This window comes from Zalophus californianus, chromosome 1 (assembly GCF_009762305.2).
Source record: "Zalophus californianus isolate mZalCal1 chromosome 1, mZalCal1.pri.v2, whole genome shotgun sequence".
Taxonomy (NCBI): Eukaryota; Metazoa; Chordata; class Mammalia; order Carnivora; family Otariidae; genus Zalophus; species Zalophus californianus.
Window position 1 is genome coordinate 123,827,738 of NC_045595.1, and position 17,949 is coordinate 123,845,686.

A 17,949-nucleotide genomic window follows, 5' to 3' on the forward strand; every position below is an offset into this window, starting at 1 on the left:
GGCTTCGGCTGGGAGGACAGCATCTTCATAAAACACTCCTCCTCTCATGGGAAATACAACCTCCCCAGGTCAGAATGGCTTGGGGAGGAAGGGCTGCTCGACAAGTTCCACAGAAGCCAGCCTGGGTGAGGGATCACGGGGTGAGAACACTTGCACCTAGGCCCCCCTCAGGAGCCGCCATGTTTCTACAGAACTGCAAAATTATATTCCGAACAGCAGAAGACTGGAAGGACTTACCCTTCTACCAAAGAATTGTTCTTCTCTGATCATGTTTTCAGATGAACGGGGAAAACTTGGCATCTCTCGAGGCTCTTCTTTGACATTCTGTCTTCTAAACGTGTGCCTAAGACACCCACGCAATGGAAACATTTGTTACATTATTCTTTGAATAATATTACTCTTGTAATATCTTTCATAAAATGGCTTATTTTTAGAAAAGCCTATTTAATAGAAAATATCCACTGACAATGGACACGTTAACCCATAACACTGATAAAATACTCTTTCCACCCAACTTGTATACTGGGATAACTTTATAATTAATTCTGAAACAGTTACCTTCTGGTGGGAATGGGGATTCGGATAAAAGCTTTGTACTTGAGCAGCTCTCTGTGAAATTCTTGAAAGTGCTTGAATTTCCTCTTAACTTGCCACTTAAATTCCCCATGTGTTAATTCAATAGTGTAAAGATTGATACTTGGTACCTACAGTGATCAAGAAAAATGATTGCTATTTTAGAGAAGAAAAATTCTAAAATCTCTCCATGGACAATAGCGAATTAATAAGTAACTTAAATCCAGCCTACATATTTTGGGTAAGTACTTAGGTAAAATGTTTTCTAAAACTACTAATTACAGAAATAGCATTCCCTCGGATGTTCACCTCATAATATACATAAAGACAAACTCTGAATCACACCGAAGACAAACTCCCACAAAGCATATTGCTCCAAATACATAAACACACACACACACACACACACACATACACACACACACACACACACAACCCTGAAAGAAGAAACCAGGTAAAGGAGACAACGAGTGAAGACCCTAATTAGTCATCAGCAGTCATTTTGCTTGTCCAAAAGTATAAGCAGTGAACAGACAACCGAAGGGGGAGGGGTGAGAGGAAAGCTGGAGGAAACAGAATTCCAGGAAAAGGATAAGATCTTAACCCACTTCTTGCCCTTCACAAATGACATTGAATGCCTTCTCCTCCTGAAACATATTCCAAGGTCTATTGTTGTCTACAACATCTCCCTGCCCTGAAGCACCAGCAGTGACCAGCAAGGTACAGGACAATTAGAGCGAAAGAAGCAAACGATTCTCCTACACACAAAATACTCTTCCCAATTACTTAACTGAAATGAATCCCCATTTAAAATTTTAAACATATTCCTTATTAAAATGCAAATATATTGACTAGTGAATTATTTCACAATCAGAAAAACTATCAGACCTGGGGGACAGTTTTGATACAGTACAAAGTATCAAGAAACTGAGGGATGTTTATAAAAGCAGAGGAGCAGGGCACCTGGGTGGCTCAGTTAAGCATCTGCCTTCAGCTCAGGTCATGATCTCAGGGTCCTGGGATCAAGTCCCATGTCGGGCTCCCTGCTCAGCAGGGAGTCTGCTTCTCCCTCTGCCCCTCCCCCCTGCTCATGTTAGCTCGCTCTCCCTCTCCCTCTCTCAAAAATATATTTTTAAAAATTAAAAATTAAATTAAAAAGGGTGCCTGGGTGGCTCAGTTGGTTAAGCCACTGCCTTCGGCTCAGGTCATGATCCTGGAGTCCCAGGATCGAGTCCCGCATCGGGCTCCCTGCTCAGCAGGGAGTCTGCTTCTCCCTCTGACCCTATCCCCTCTTGTGCTCTCTCTCTCTCTCATTCTCTCTCTCAAATAAATAAAATCTTTAAAAAAATTAAATTAAAAAAATAAAGCAGAGGAGCAGAGGAGATCTTGAGGGAAGGTCCATGAGTTAGGGGGGGAAGGGGGAGTAGGGGGATGGGCAGGGCATTGGGCACTCTGGAACACCTAGAGGACACTGGCCTTTGCTGGGAAGTTTAGGCACCAAAGGTGTTGGGGGTAGGAGAAAGTAAATGTCTGTTTCTCTGCTAGTTTATCCAGGCTCTGGTGTCAGCAAGCCCATGCGTGATTCCTGGCCCACTGTCATTCATTACTGATGTTTGGCACACTCTGCAAACTTCTAAAGCGTGACCACTCTGTGTAGATGTAGTATATAAAACAGGAGCACGAGAACCAATGCAACTTGTGCTCTTAAGTCTGAAATCCAAGCATATCACTGGTAGATATTCAAATCTAGCATTTGCTTTGCCTCTAGTTAGGATTCGTGGCAGTTACTACCACTGGAAGTTGAAAAACACCAGTTCTGGGGTTCAGTATTATATGCTGCCTTTTACTTTGACCAACATGACAGGCATCATCCTCCATCATGTTTCACACAGAAAAATGCAGGAAAACTCAGAGTGGCCAGAAATGTTGCATTCAAGTGGAAAACACTCAATTTAAGATGAGCCAAATGAATAAGAAAAATTATACAATTTAGGCAAGTGGCTACATTTCCTAGGATTATACCTCCCATCCTATGAAAACTGAATACTTAGAAAATACTGCAATTGCCAAGTTTTATACCTCACATATAAACCCCAAATTTCATACACTAAACTTCTCAGCAATTATGAGGCAGTATGGTACCATGGAAACAGGCTAGCGCAGACTTTTTGAAGCTTTTAAGGGTCTGAAACCCTGTGGTGCAGCCTACCAGCTGTGAAACTTCAGCCAGGCGTCACTTCCGTCAGACAACATCCCAGCAAAATTACGGGAATTCTTCGGAATTGGAATAATTTAAGGAGTTTTCATAAAGGAACTGCTTATGAAGACATGATGGGGTAAGGAAACCACAAGGGAAGGACAGTAACCTGGGATTCTAAAGGCATCCCCAGTCCTGAAGGGACAAGAGGCAGGACCACGTACTGGAACAAGGAGGAGAGAACCATGTAAAGATGGCTGCCTCGGGGGGAGGGGTGCCATTGCTCAAGGGACATAGCCAGCCCAAGGTGACCCCCATCTCCCATCTGGGCTCTCCACTGTCTGAGCCCTACCAGAGGACAAAAGCGGAGAGCCTTGAGGGGCAGAGCACAGGGTGGAGAAGGGTGGGAGGTGACAGAGGGGGCAAATGGAAATCTCCAGGCTGAGAGGACCCTAATAACATCTGCCTCATTGGGCTGTCATGCAAACAAAGAGAGAAGTGCCTTGCCTTGAGCTGGCACACAGAATGTATTCAGTAATTAGAAAAAGTATATTTTTATTTACCTGGAATCACACTGAAACCGCATCAATTTAGTTCGTATTTCTTAGTAAACTAAACACTAAGGAGGATAAAGATGATCCTTAGCTTTCTCACACAGACTAAGATGAAACAGAACTAAACCAAACTCACTCAACTTAACAGAAAAGTACAAGCAAAGAGAAGACCCTGGCTTGGGGACTTGAATATTTATCTTCGTGAATAACTTTAGAAGACACCTCATGTTGAGGGCCAAGGACAGGTCGCTTTGGCATGAAGATTACAAAAAAAAAAAAAAGGCAAACTAAACCCAGCAGATCCCGGAAAAGCTCTTTATCTCCCTCCTCGACTGCCTAGAAAGAATTTAGCTGGAGGACACGCTCCAGGAAGAAAGCTATCAGCACAGATGACTACATTATACTATGAACTAGCTGAGGTAGACAGGGAGGAACTAGCAAGGCCCGTCTGATCAAATTCCTCCAGGTCTCCTTGTTTCCGAGCGGCCCAGCAAACATCTGTTTACCAAACATTTGCTCTTTGTTCTGTTCAACTCCCTGTGAACTGCTTTCCTTCCCTTTGAAGTCCCAGACCCGTACCCAATTCTCCGTAGTTCCTAGTTCGGAATGACATACAGACTGCATTTTGCCTGTCTTTGGAATTTCCATGTCTGTGTGGATTTCCCATACATACAAAATTAAATTTGATTTTCTCCTGTTAATCTGTCTCATGTCAATTTGAGTCTTCGTCTGGCTAGAAGGACCTTTGAAAGGGACAGGAAGTTCTTGCTCCCCAATAATATAATATGCAATATTCTTGTATAATACTATGTATTATTATTATTATTAAATTCTCATAACAAACCTATATGGTAGGCACCGTTACACCCATTATTCACATGAGGAAACTGAGAAACAGAAAGATTAAGTAATTTGCTGGAGATCACAGAGCAAAGACAGGAATTAAACCATGCAGCCTGGCTCTGGAGTCTGGGCATTTAATTCTCCGAGCATGCTTATCCCCTCTCAGTCTAAAAGCTGGGAGGCACAATAAGAAAGCAAAGGTCATCTCAGAGACATTTCTGGGTGGGCTGTGCTCAGTGGTGTATCAGGGAGGTATAGACTCATCTCCAATAAAGAGCCTACAGGAAAGGCTGCACACAAAGGTGGGTGTAAACCAGGAGTCAAGATACACGCAGGCAAGCACAGGTGGATCAGGACAGACCACTAAGCAAAACTACGAGCACCAAGGTAGCATGTGCCCTCCTGCCAAAGACCAGGAGGAAAGGTGGGCATTCAGAACCAGCCTCTGGAGAAAGGTTTCTTCTACCCTTCCCCTGAGGCAGGAGCCAAGGTGGCCTTCCTCTGCGGGGACCAGGGCATAACCTAGGGGGACAAAGGCCGCCAGCCCGCAGCAATGTCCCCTACTTATCAGACTTGACCTCTGTGATACTCAGCCAGTAAGAGAACAAAGGCAGCCGCGTAACAGCCGCTAGTCCAAATCGTTTCAAAGAGGGATGCTTGGCTTGATGAAGTCCACCTTCACAGAAGACACCTTTCCAGGACTCAAAGAGAAAAACCTGTGAACAGGGCCCAAAGGGCCGGTGCTAGGAGCGAACCAGAGTGGCAGAGGACGCCGTCAGAATTCGCTCAGCAGTGCTTCCAGGTAGGGACTCGGGCCAACCCAGCATCCTCGTCTTGTTTTCTTTCAAGACCCAGGTGGCATCGTGATTTTCACGCTAAACAAACATTAGGAAAGCTAAGCTTTTCCTTGGCTTACATGTGGCATTCTAGGTGCAATGGCTCTGCCCCAGGAGCCCACATTAAACAGAAAACTGGGGAGAGAAGAGGACTAAGAGAAATACTCGGCAATTTAAATTGCCTTAGGTACCTTTTTTTTTTTTTAAAGGCATTTTCCAGAACGAGGAAAGAGGCATATGAGAATAAAGACTAAACGGAAAGCAAAAACTTGAGAGGCAGTGAGGGCTTAGAAGTGATTAAAAAAAATCTAAAAACATAGTCATAGCTACGAGGAAGGAAAATGGAAGTCAGCGTGCTGACTCGTATACAATGACTAACACAAGGTGAGTCCATAACATTCTGACCCTTGTTGTAGATGTAAAGCGTTCCACTTCCAGGACTTGGGCTTTTATTGGACAGCCAGAGAGATACGTCTGTATGTTAGGCTCCTTAAATCCTTGAGTCTTATAAATAGCCGAGAATGGAATACACGCTAAAAAACAAACAAGTAGATAACGTTACTGTAGGAATACAATGACATTGCAAGAATACACGATATTAGCCTAACTTGCCTCTTTTATGGGCATGTGCCCAAGAATCATAACCTGCTACAACAAGCACACAGCTAATGAAGCAGTCTCAGCCCCGGGTAAGGACATCCACAGGAAGATCAATCATTTGCTGGTTATTTCAAATCTGCGCTCTGCCAAGCAACCCCGATCAACTCTCTCCTTGCTCAGATCATCAGTCTTTACCTTCCTGTGTCTTGGGATCGCTGGGAGACACATCATAATCCACCTCCTCTCCCTCAAAGTGCAGCTCCCGCGTGTCCAGATTTTCTATCAAATTACTCATGTCAGCAGCGATTTTCTGCAGTGCAGAGGTATTTACTCTTGGCTCATTTTTCAGGGACATGTTGGCTTCCGACGGGGTAAGAGCAAAGGGGCTGGGGAAAAAAAGGGGGATTACAAGGACTTCATATTTTGAATGAATCCAGGTTTATTCTACAATATGATTCCAGGCTTAGAGACAGCATATGGAAACAAGTTAGCTAGCTGTGTGTGAGCCCCAGTTATCTCAAACAACCTTTTCATTTATTTTCCTGTTTAACATTTAAAGGATTCCTAGCTTGTAAATTAAATTGGAGTGAGATCCTTAATCACCAGCAAGTAAGAAAGAGAAACACTGTATTGAATAAATGCCAACATATCTTTCATCCAATTTCATTAACTTGGATAAATGAGGAGAGACTCCAGGGAGGCTGGTTTGGCAATGGTGATTCAGAGAAAAGGAATGGATTCTTAATTCTAACAAATACATGGAAAAACTGTCATGTAAAATTAAGCAACTTTTAAATATTTTCTAAAGAAAATTGAGGGCATTTTACAGTAATTTCAATAAGCTGATTAAAGTATTTTCACGACAGCATAACCTTTCCACACTTCCTCTGTAGGTGATAACCCAAGCAAAGTGTATATACCATCTTTCTGAAATAGGAGGTTTAGGCCACGACTATACATGAGTTATAATAATGTACGTGTCTTGAAAGATAATTGATGAGCATGCCTTTTCTGAAAGGTACTGGAGGTGCTCAAATTGTACTTCTCTCCTTTTTTAAGAAAACCGGTTCTATCTCATTTTGACATTTAATAACACAAGTCGTTGCACACCAGTACCTAGGGAAGAAGAGTTCATAGAGATTTTATTTTTCCTTTAAAATACGGAGATTTACGCCTTGAGCGCCGTCATCAGAGTTGGATGAAAAATTCCTCTTGCTGGAAATAATCGCTCTGTTACCACCAGGCCCTAAAATGGCAGGATTTTCATATGAGCAACTCCACCATACACGTTCGTTTATTACTGCACATCACAAACATTTACAGAGCGTCTGCCACTCACTCATTGTGAGATGTCATGAGTAAATACATAAAGATGAATAAGGCTGGTCCCTGTGATTAAGGAGCTCCTGACCCGGGTACATGACCCCAAGTTCATTCCTGGCCTCCTCCAAGGTCTTCAGCCTTCCTGAGAACGGCATGTGCTGAGTGGAAGACCCTCAGCCAGGCTCTCTCCTACCGGAATGATCAAGAATCTGGGGGAGGGGGGCCAGACAGGGGGGAGGGCTCTGTGGGCGACGCTAAGAGTCTTGACCAAACTTGGACGGCCCTTATGGTAATTCATCAAGTCTCTGAAACCTGTACTGCCATATCTGCTAGAAAGAGATCTTGTCTGGAAATTCAAAAGACTGGGGTAGAGGAATGTGGTTCTGGTCTGCCCAGATATACATAATTAATATAACAAAGTTCTCTGTGAACTCCATAATTGATCGTGTTTCTTTCTCCATGTTGGCTGTAAGGAAGCTTGGAGCCACATCGGTGGCCTACTATTAGCAAAACAGAGGTCTATCCTTGCCTACGTTGCTTCCTTTCACCTTTCTCTCCCACTTCTAATTTATATTACAGTAACAGTTAATGTATACTGATTGCTTCGTACGCACTTGGCTTGGTGATGGTTCCTTGTATACATTAGCATGTTTATCATCGATAATAAATCTATGAAGGTTTGTTATTTCTGCTTAAGAGGACAAGAGCTTATCATCCCCTCTTTACAGATAAAAATACTGAGGCATAGAGAGATAAGGTAATTTGATGAATACCTTGGACAATGTGTCCAAGGTCACGGAGCTTAGACGTAGTGAAAAAGGGATTTAAAACCAGGTCTCTCTGACCCAAGACCTGATGTTCTCAACCACATGCTTTATCTTCCTGTATATTTTTGATAGATATGTAAGTGTCCCTGCAATAGATGGAAGTTTTAGTAAACAAAGTACCCTTGGACAAGACTCAAATGGGAAAGAACAGGAAATGACTTCCTCTTGAAGCTCAGCACCTGAGGATGGAGCCATTTACACTCTGAGGGCCTTGGTTACTCCTCTACAACCTAAGGAGGTTGAGCATTTCATCTCTAGGGTCCCTTTAACACTAGAACCCTAACTGTAGTTAAAAAATGCTATATATTGTTCAGTTTCCCCATATAAGTAATTTCTTTAACCCAAGAAATTAACCCAAGTATTTTTCGTATGAATACGAGAAGCAGGTGGCAGATGTTTTCCAACCTGGATAATTTAATGAAGGTCTGTTCAGCTTCCATTGAGGAGCTTGTGGCCTCTGGTCACAATTAAAACATTTATTTCCTTCCCTCTCAACTCAACAAACACTTATTAGATGCCACCCATGAGTCAGATTTTGCTTTATTTAAAATACAAGGTAATGAAAAACTTAGAGGAAATGAGACAAGGAAAAACAAGTAAGAAATTACATCACATCATTGCTACTCATGAATCTGTAAAGCCCTTGGGTATTTTCTATTGATTGAACTGTCTTGTGGTTAACTCTGCCAACTTCCTTAGCCTAGCAAAGGAAAACAAGAGTTACTCCAATGACTTTCCTTTTGGACAGAATGTCAGTGTTAAAATGCATGTTAAAGTTAAGATATACAGAGATCAGAATAACTATATACTGCATGAAAACTGGAATAAATAGAACAGAGTCACTGGATCAAGCTAAAATAAAAATCCTTTTTCAGATAGAAAGAAAAGAAGCATATAAACTTGTGAAAAATTTAAGAGAAATAGGAATCCTCATCATTTATACTCAAGTGTTTATTTTGTGCTAATAAACACAATTTTAGCACACTTATGTTATTTCATACTCACAATGATACCACCTGCTATTTATGATTATTCTGAAAGACTTAGTTAAGTAACTTGCCTGAGGTCGCTCAATTTGTGTCAGTGTTGAGTTTACTTAGAGAGCAGATTTGTTTGGCTCTGAAATGTCATGGACTTGCTTAAAGAGGTTCATAATTATTGATTTTATTTAATGGTTGAATGTCTGTAAGTTAATCTTTTCTATAAAGCTTATGTTTCATAACAGCAAAAGACATTATCTACTTCAATCCCTACACCTTAAAAAGGATCCTACCAGCCCTATAGTCATTATAACTGTAGAAACAACATATCCCGACAGCCTCCTACATTTCTTTTTAGCCTTTTATTTTTGTGGTTCATAATATTTTATAAGATTGCATGGAGTTTCAGTGGACCCTAAGGGTTTGCAGATTTTTTCAAGCTTTTGTGAAGACTCTACCATTTAATAATGGAAAATGAACCAAACTGTCCACATTACTGCCTTCAACTCATGTCCATGGTTGCTTTGTGTTGACGTTTCATCCATCAATTGTATTGCTGGTTTCATTCTTGAATATCAGACTTGTAAGGCCATCTATACTCGTATGTTGTCAAATCTTAATTTATTAACCTATGTTTTCTTTTATCTAAATTAATCTATACTGGTGGGTGAACAGCTGCTCAGTTATAGCCTATCTGAGCCAGCAATGGGATAAGGCCTTCAGGGTTTACACTTGAGATAATGTAATTGATTTTGTTATCTCCTTATAAAATTACACTGCAAGATCATTATCTCTCTTGGTACCAAGTAGAGATGGTGCCAATGGATGATAACAGCAGCTGTGTTTTATTTCGGTTTGCATCTCTATCTGGGAAGTAAATGGGGTCAATTTTTTTTTCTTCCTGGTATTGAATACTAGAATTATAATTTTTTGCAGGGAACATTTTTAAATCACCTCCTGTTATTCAGTGGTGAAATCAGAGAACTCTAGAGTTTTCTTCTAATCTTAATGTTCAACATGACTGGGAAGTAGAACATCAAAGGAAGCAGACATTTTCCTTTCAGATAGTACATAAACAATGTCTACGCCAAAATATAATAATATTACAACTATTAATGTTAAAATAAATATTAATATTAATTAATATTTGCTGAGTATATACCATATGCCAGGCATTATTCAAAAAGATTAATTGCATGATCTCATTGAATCTCACAACATTAGGAGCTGGGCCCTATTGTTATTCCCCCCCCCGCTTTTTTTATTCAGAAAAAGATTGAGCACGGGGTAGGGAGCAGAGGGAAAAGGAGAGAGTCTTAAGCAAACTCCACGCTCAGTGCAGAGCCCGACCCAGGGCTTGATCTCATGACCCTGAGATCACGACCTGAGCCAAAAATCAAGAGTCGGATATTTAGCTAACCGAGCCACCCAGGAACCCCTGTTACCTCCATTTTTAAGATGAGAAGCTTAGAGAGGATGGGCAACTCTCCCAGAGCCTGTGGCTAGGAAGCAATTAGAGCTGGACTCAACCCTGGTTGATCTGACTCCAAAGTCCAGCTATTTAACCAACCAAGAAGTGGAACTGGGGGTGGCAGGAGGGAGAGACACTGAAGACTTTTACTCTTTACTTAACATACTCATAGGATAAAACAATTCAAAAAGGAACAACAATAACAAAAAAACTCAGCATTCATTCCGTGAAGATAACTGACTTCTTGCTTCCCTTTCTAACATAACACGCAAAGTTCTCCCCTATTTTTTAATACGTTATTTGTGCTTGCCAAGAAAAATAGATGCAATGTATTTCCAAACCAAAAATCACAGCATAATGTTTAGACGTGAAATGAATTATAATTAGATCATTTAAAACCAAACTGTGTCATGGGGATTTCTTGTTTTCCCATTTTTCATTATGATGAAATTAATTGGTGGACCCATACTATATAACCTCCCAGAACACATTATTATATAGCAATGATTTGTACAGAACTGACTTGATGTTCCCTGCAATGCAAACATCATAAATGTGGACTCAAGTACTAAACTCAATCTCTAGTGACATAGTAAACCTTGAATAAATATTTTTTGAGTTGAGCTGACTTTGAATAAAGTAAATGATATTATCATAGTTTACATTCCAGATGATATATTTTGAGAAAATAACACATCAAAAAAAAGGAAAAAAGACTCTTGGTGTTTACTTGGATCTTTGATTTTTTTTTTTAGAAAAAGGACATGAATTCCACAATATCAATGGAGGGCTTATTATGCACCTTGTACATACAATTAAATGTCAGTGGTGGAGGGGACAGGCCGGATGACCAAGGTTGTTCTACTGTTACTATCAGTGTAACCCGGGCAATCTCCAGGGTTTCAGCAGCCCCTCTGTAAACTGGAAAAAGTGCCACCTACACTTCCTACCTTAGGAAGCTGTGAGGAGCCACTGTTATGATGCATACACAGCCACAGGCAAAAGTAATCTAGGTTGCTAATACTACCTTTAAATTCTATTAACAGTAGGGACACCTGGGTGGCTCAGTCAGTTAAGCGTCTGCCTTCAGCTCAAGTCATGATCCCAGGGACCTGGGATCGAGCCCCATGTCGGGCTCTCCTTCTCCCTCTGCTGCTCCCCCTGCTCATGTTCACCCTCCCTCCCTCTCTCTCTCTCTCTGACAAATAGATAAATAAACCTAAAAAAATAAAATAAAATACAAATAAATTCTATTAGCTGGCAGCCCCTGAAAAATAACCTTAGGAAACTTTCTTTCACTTCAGTATTTTTCAGGGCTGACAGGCTAGGAAATATCCTGCCTTTTATCTCTTACTTCGATCCCAAATTAATAGACCATGTAGCAGCTGTCTTTCTGGCTGGGCTTCACTAAGAATGGGACTCTCCCATTCAGCCAGTCCTGAAATTTTCTGGACTTGACTCCTCCATTTGCTAGAAACCTTCCCCGGCAAACACAATCATGAGGCATCGAGCAGTCAAGCCCAGTTAGGGCACTTCCTGTTCCTTGCACATCTCCCTGGCATTGTCCACCTCTCCCTGTCTGGTAAGCCATCACTTCTGTTGTACTGTGTCACTTGTGTCCATTGTAGTGGCTTCTGCTTCCTTTTGGGTCCAGTGCCCTTCGTGACTTCGATGAAATCTATGGATCCCCAACCCCAGAAAAATAATGAACACATTTTGCATATATTTTCATAGGTTCATGGATGTCCCTTCAAAACCCTTAGGTTCAGAAGCCCCTCCACTGAGCTACAATCAAGAGCTGATATGCTGACATGTCCATCTTCCCACCAGATGGGGACACTCTGAGGTAGGGGAGGGTGAGAACCAGACCTTTCACCACTGACACCTTGCTGAGCACCTGCTCAAGAAATATTTGTTGGTTTGTTGTAGTTGGCTATCTACAGAGAAACCACTTGGCCCCAGGTTGTCCAGTGAATGCCACAAAGACACTTCGCTCATATGCCACAGATACTCTCAGATGTAAAAGCCTTCTGGGTGAAAGACCCTCTGAGAGGAGTATGACCTGCAAGAAACACACAGGCCACTGAAATAGTAGCAACTAAGACAGTGAATTGCTATCAGAGCTAACGGTGCACCAGGTTTCTGCCAAGGCTCTTAATGCATCCTCACAACAACGTCATGAGGGAGGTACAGATGTCATTCCCCCTTTACAGATAACAAGACAGGTTGACCAAGGCAACCGGCCAGAAAGTTAGCACGCCAGCTCTCAGCACAGCTCTGGCTGACTCAAAAACCATACTCCTGTTCTGCTTCTGTGTCCACTGGCACCCATGTCAGGAAAAGGAGACGCTGTGGAGTCACACACTCTTATTCTCCCGTGCATAACCTTTTGAGTCCAGACTTGCTATTATGTATATGGTTCCAGGAAGCAGAAGTTTGACTCCCAAACACTATCCACCCTCTGAGCTCCAGATCTTATCTGACCTTGGGGCCCGCTGAGCCTAGCAATCTCCCCTTTACTTATCCTTCTTTCCTGGTTTCATAACACACAGCCTCCACTGTGTCTGACCTGGACTCTGCTATTCTCCCCGAGGGGCCAAGATTGTAGATGACGGTGCTAAATAATCTAGACTCGCTGCGTCCATGGAACCAGGGCTGGAAACCATGCTCTCTCCCTTTTCCCTAGCTACAAACAAAAACAAAGCTACAACTACGTAAAGCCATTTTCAGCATGAAAGTCATTTCTTGATTCTCAGGATTTTCCCTGAATCCTTTGACCTCCTTGGATGGCCTCTCTTCTCTGCCATAAACTCTCCTAGCTATTTCCTCTGATGTGCCCTCTGGTTAAATATTCCCCTCTTTGCTGTAGCATCAGCTCCCTTTGTTTCATCAAAGTCAGATCCTTGAAATCAAACAGATGTTGTATTTCCAGAGGCAAATACAAGTGTTAAGGGAAATTGAGATCTCTTTCAAATATGGGTAGATAGGAAAGTATTATCTGTCATTTACTGAGGGCCTCCGCTGGGCCAAGCACAAAAGGCACATTATACAGATTTCTTCTAATCCTCGGGACGATCTCATTTAGAATCGAGGACATGGAGCTGTAGCTGCTTACCGAGACTGCACAGTGGTGAGTGGCAAGGCTGGTCCCAGTGCATGGGCCATCGCGATGGTTCCATATGGCCTGCCTCCCCAGCCTCTGCCACTGGCTCAGCGGAGATCCACTCCATTCTCACCTCTTCTCCTCACCCCACCATCCATCTCTGTCTCCTCCTGGCTGAGGGCAGGGCTTCCGCACAGCCTGCACAGCACATGGCCCAGCAGGGGCTAGTGTGGCTCCAGTACCCCAGCCCCACCCACCCCTGGCCAGAACCCCAGAGGCACTGGCTCATCCTCAGGCTCCTGGATTCAGAGGCAGTGCTGTACCAGTGCTGGAACCCAGCTTCCTCTGGAGTTGCATGTGTGTGGGCAAGGGGGGCATGGGGGAACTGAGTCACACAGCCTATGAGATCAGGGGAGTTAAGGCACTGGTGGATGCATGCCCTCCCCCTCTCCTCCAACCTGACTGCACTGAGCACTTGAGTATCACACAGCCAACCTGGAAGCTGTCCTATGTGACTGAGCAACTGGATGATTTTCTTGTGAAGACATGTCCAGCCAGGTAATATACCTGCATTCTCAGGGTTATGAGATCAAACCCTGAATCAGGTTCCACACTTAGTGCAGAATTCTTCCCCCCACTCTCTCTCCCTTCCCCTCTGCTCCTCCCACCCCTTGCTCTCCCTCCCTTTCTCTCTCTCCACTAAATAAATAAAATCTTTTTAAAAAGCAAGAAACAAATGGGGGCTATAAGACAGTGAAATGATATCCTAAAATTCAATAAATATGGAACCAAATAAATGAGTATGTTTACTTTTCCAGAAACTAATTTACTAATTCAAATTCCAAAGAATTTCTCACAGAACTTGACAATATGACCCTAAAATTCATAACAGAAAAGAATTAAGAATAGGCAGATAAGTTTTGTCCAACCAGATCTCAAGAATTATTATAAAGCTGGAGAAATTAAAATAGTGTGGTACTGACACAGAAACAGACACATAGAACCAAATAGTGACTCCCCAAAATAAGTCTATGTATATATGGGTCTTGGTGGATGACAGAAGTGGCAGGAAAAATAATTAGTAAAGAAAGAATGAGCCCTTCAATAAATAATGCTAGCACTATTGGCAATTCACAAAGAAATATAAAATAAAATTAGCTCTCAATCTCACAGCTCCTGTAAGAATAATTTTTGTGTGGATTAATGTCCTAAACGTGAATAAGAAAAATTCTAACCTATAGAAGAATATCTTTATGATCTCAGGGTCACAAAATCATCTTAACAAGACATAAAAAGCAAACCATAAAGAAAAAGCTAATAAATTTAACTACACTAAAATTTAAAACTTGTGTTAGACAAATGGTAAAATTTAACAACAAACCCAAATTTGGAGAAAACATACATAGAATATACAAAGAACTCCTATAAATACATAAGAAGAAGATCCAAAGACCAGTAGAAAATAGACCAGGAGCACATGCAGGTAGTTCACAGAGGATGAATTCTAAATTTACGGTGAATCTTTAAACATGTTTAACCTTTCCAGTAATCAGGGAAGTCATATTAAAACAATAAGATGTTTTTTCATATCCATTGAAGTAGTAAAATTTTTGCAAGTCAGAAATTATAATGTATTGGTAAGATAGTGGAACTCTCATGTACCACTTGGTAGAAGTGTGAGTTAAAATAACGTTTGTTGGAGGGGGCGCCTGGGTGGCTCAGTCGGTTAAGCATCTGCCTTCGGCTCAGGTCATGATCTCAGGATCCTGGGATGGAGCCCCATATCGGGCTCCTTGCTTAGCAGAGAGTCTGCTTCTCCCTCTCCCTCTGACCCTCCTCCCAACTTGTGCTCTCTCTTTCTCTCTCTGTCTCAATTAAATAAACAAAATCTTTCAAAATAAAATAACCTGTTGGAAAGCAATTTGGCAAAGTCTAATAAACTTGAACATGGCATAACCTTCCCCTGCAATTCTCCCTCTAAATATATTCACCAAGAAACTCAACCATGGGTGAGTTTATACAAGAAAATATATTATGAATGAGCAATGAAGCACTGTTCACAGTTAAGAAAGCTGGACAACCAAAATATCCACCTATCAGAGAATGGATAAGTGAATTATATTTTAATGAAGTACTATATGGCAGAGAAAATAAACTGATCAGAACTGCCTTTATCAACATGAATAAATCTCAACATAAAAGTGTGGAGAAAAAAAGACAACTTATAATTTTTGTTATGATTTAAAAACACACAGAATAATCCTATATGGTGTCCATTAACATATCTAGAAGTCGGACATACAAAGCAATTGAGGAAATAACATATAACAACTTCAGAAGAGCAGTCACCTTTAGAAAAAGAGAATGAGAAAGAATACAATCAGGAAGGGGTACTAAGAGGACTCAATACACCAGTAATATTTTCTTTGTTTCTTATTTTGATTCAAAAGGCTATATGTCTAAATGATAAAACTTGTTAAATTTGGATGTTATAGGTACACAGGTTTTTATTTCCTAAATGTTAATCTGTATTTTTAAAATATTTCATTTAAATTAAATTTAAAAACTATCAAATATAAGTGACATTTTACTAATGTCCTTAAATCCAATCTTGATGATTTTTGCATTCTTTGCAAAAACCAAGATTCACTATTCCTGCTAAATTGAGCCAATACTGGTGACCCACTAACAAGGTAATACATAAAATACCACGAAGTGCTTTGTCCCCCACTGTCCCTCACCCGCCCTTGGGAAAGCATATATATTTGTAGACTCCAATCTGATTTCCCTTAAAATCAACAGCCGGCATGCACAAATTTTGGCCATGCTTGGGGACTGGTTCAACATCAACACTAGAAAGATGAAGTTAAATGGGCCAAGTACTGGAACTGAAAGCAAATCTGGTCTTTTCTGAGGCAACTAAACCTTCCAAGTAAAGCCTTGATGATCCATGGCTCTGGTCTACAAAGTTAGAGTTTCCACTATTAATGGTAGTGATGCTCAGGCAAGGGAAAAACGGTCATCAAAACTGAAGCTGTGTTTGCTTTTGCCTTCTCAGGGGAGTTACTAAAATTGCTTCAATTAAATTTTTAAAAAAAGAAAGCCTTAATATATTCATTTGAAAATTTCCCCTCCTTAGCACCAGGTAATCTAACACTTCAAATTAGGAAGTGCCTTTCTTTATTCTAGAAGTCCAAGTATTTCAAATATAATGAAGCTCATTTCACAAGTTCCTCAAAAATACAGAAGTAAAAATAACACATATTATTAAAATTATAGCCAACATAGCATTTTACTTCTTTTAACACATTCTCCTATACTTGATCTCATTGATCTTCAGAACACTCTACAAGGGAACTATCATTGTCCCTTCAAGCAGAGGTGAGTAAATCGAGGCTCAAGGAAGAGAAGAAAGGGGTCCCACATCGGGTCATTCGACTATAGTATGCAGTGGGGCCAGGGCTCACTCCAGAGCTCTAGTGAAATTAAGAACAGGTATCTCAGATTAAAGACAAATATGGGGCGCCTGGGTGGCTCAGTCGGTTAAGCATCTGCCTCCTGCTCAGGTCATGATTCCAGGGTCCTGGGATCAAGTCTCGCATTGGGCTCCCTGCTCAGCAGGGAGTCTGCTTCTGCCTCTCCTACTCTCTCTGCTTGTGTTCCCTCTCTCACTGTGTTTCTGTCAAATGAATAAATAAAATCTTTTAAAAAAATAAAAGCCATCTGGAAAAAGTGAGTATTGTTGGATTTCCTTAAACACAAATCTTTCAATAAACAACCTTCTTAGATTTCTTCCTTTTACTTAGATTTGTTCTTTTTTACTTTTTTGATTTAAGACTCATGTTTCTCCCTAGATTTATTCTTATAATATTTGTATGCTAGTCACAAAAGTATTTATACTATGAATTTACCATTCCCTATTACATAGTTTCACTTAAGAAGCATTTATAGGAAATTGTTAGGAACCTTGTATCACAGTACTACAGAAAATGACAACCAACCACCTGCATATTATTTCAAGATTTCAGACCCTCTTTAGTTCACCCTTTTAACACTGTGACAAGTAGAGTCACCTGCATGTAGATATGTGGCTGGAAAAGATACCTGTGAAGATGCTGTTCTTTGGTTCAGAAACCTACAAAATGGCCCTCCCAGTCTACCAGCCCCCTACACACACACACACACACACACACACACACACACACACACACACACACACAGAGAGAGAGAGAGAGAGAGAGAGAGAGAGAGAGAGAGCTGGACCATAGCCCAAGATCATGATTATAGCCGTTTGGATTTCTGACCTGTACTCAAAATGCCTTTAGAGCCCAACTTCCTACTCAAGTTCTACTTATTTGCTACTATCTGGTCAGATGGGTCCTAGGGATTGAGCCTGGGTCTGATCAGGCATCTGGAGTCAACTACCAATTTACAGAAGCTAATACAGAGGGGCATGTTGAACTGTACCATGAGGATACAGTCAGCAAAACCCAGACCATGGGCAACTCCACAGGTCAAAGAGCCCGAGGTTTTATTCAAGAAAAATTGCAAGGAAAAGAGAAGGATGCAAGAGAATCTGTAGATTAAAACTGGTTCAAAATACATATCAAATAAGAAAATGATAAAACAAGCAAGATTAAAT

The 17,949-nt window shown here is 41.2% G+C and overlaps 1 protein-coding gene across 7 annotated transcripts in view; it reads right to left on the reverse strand.

Annotated features, from left to right (window-relative positions):
• PLD1 (phospholipase D1) overlaps window positions 1-17,949 on the reverse strand; it is a 199,711-nt gene that overhangs the window by 121,709 nt on the left and 60,053 nt on the right. For 5 of the 7 annotated variants that reach the window (XM_027583301.2, XM_027583299.2, XM_027583297.2 and 2 more), the window contains exons 2-5: window positions 5,799-5,989; window positions 5,409-5,536; window positions 559-704; window positions 238-343 (exon numbers count right to left, since the gene is read on the reverse strand). In XM_027583301.2, the coding sequence (XP_027439102.2) occupies window positions 238-343; window positions 559-704; window positions 5,409-5,536; window positions 5,799-5,989 (571 nt within the window). Of the gene's footprint in view, window positions 1-237; window positions 344-558; window positions 705-5,408; window positions 5,537-5,798; window positions 5,990-6,719; window positions 6,850-17,949 lie in introns of all 7 variants that reach the window. The other 2 variants (XM_027583304.2, XM_027583303.2) reach the window with 1 other exon arrangement.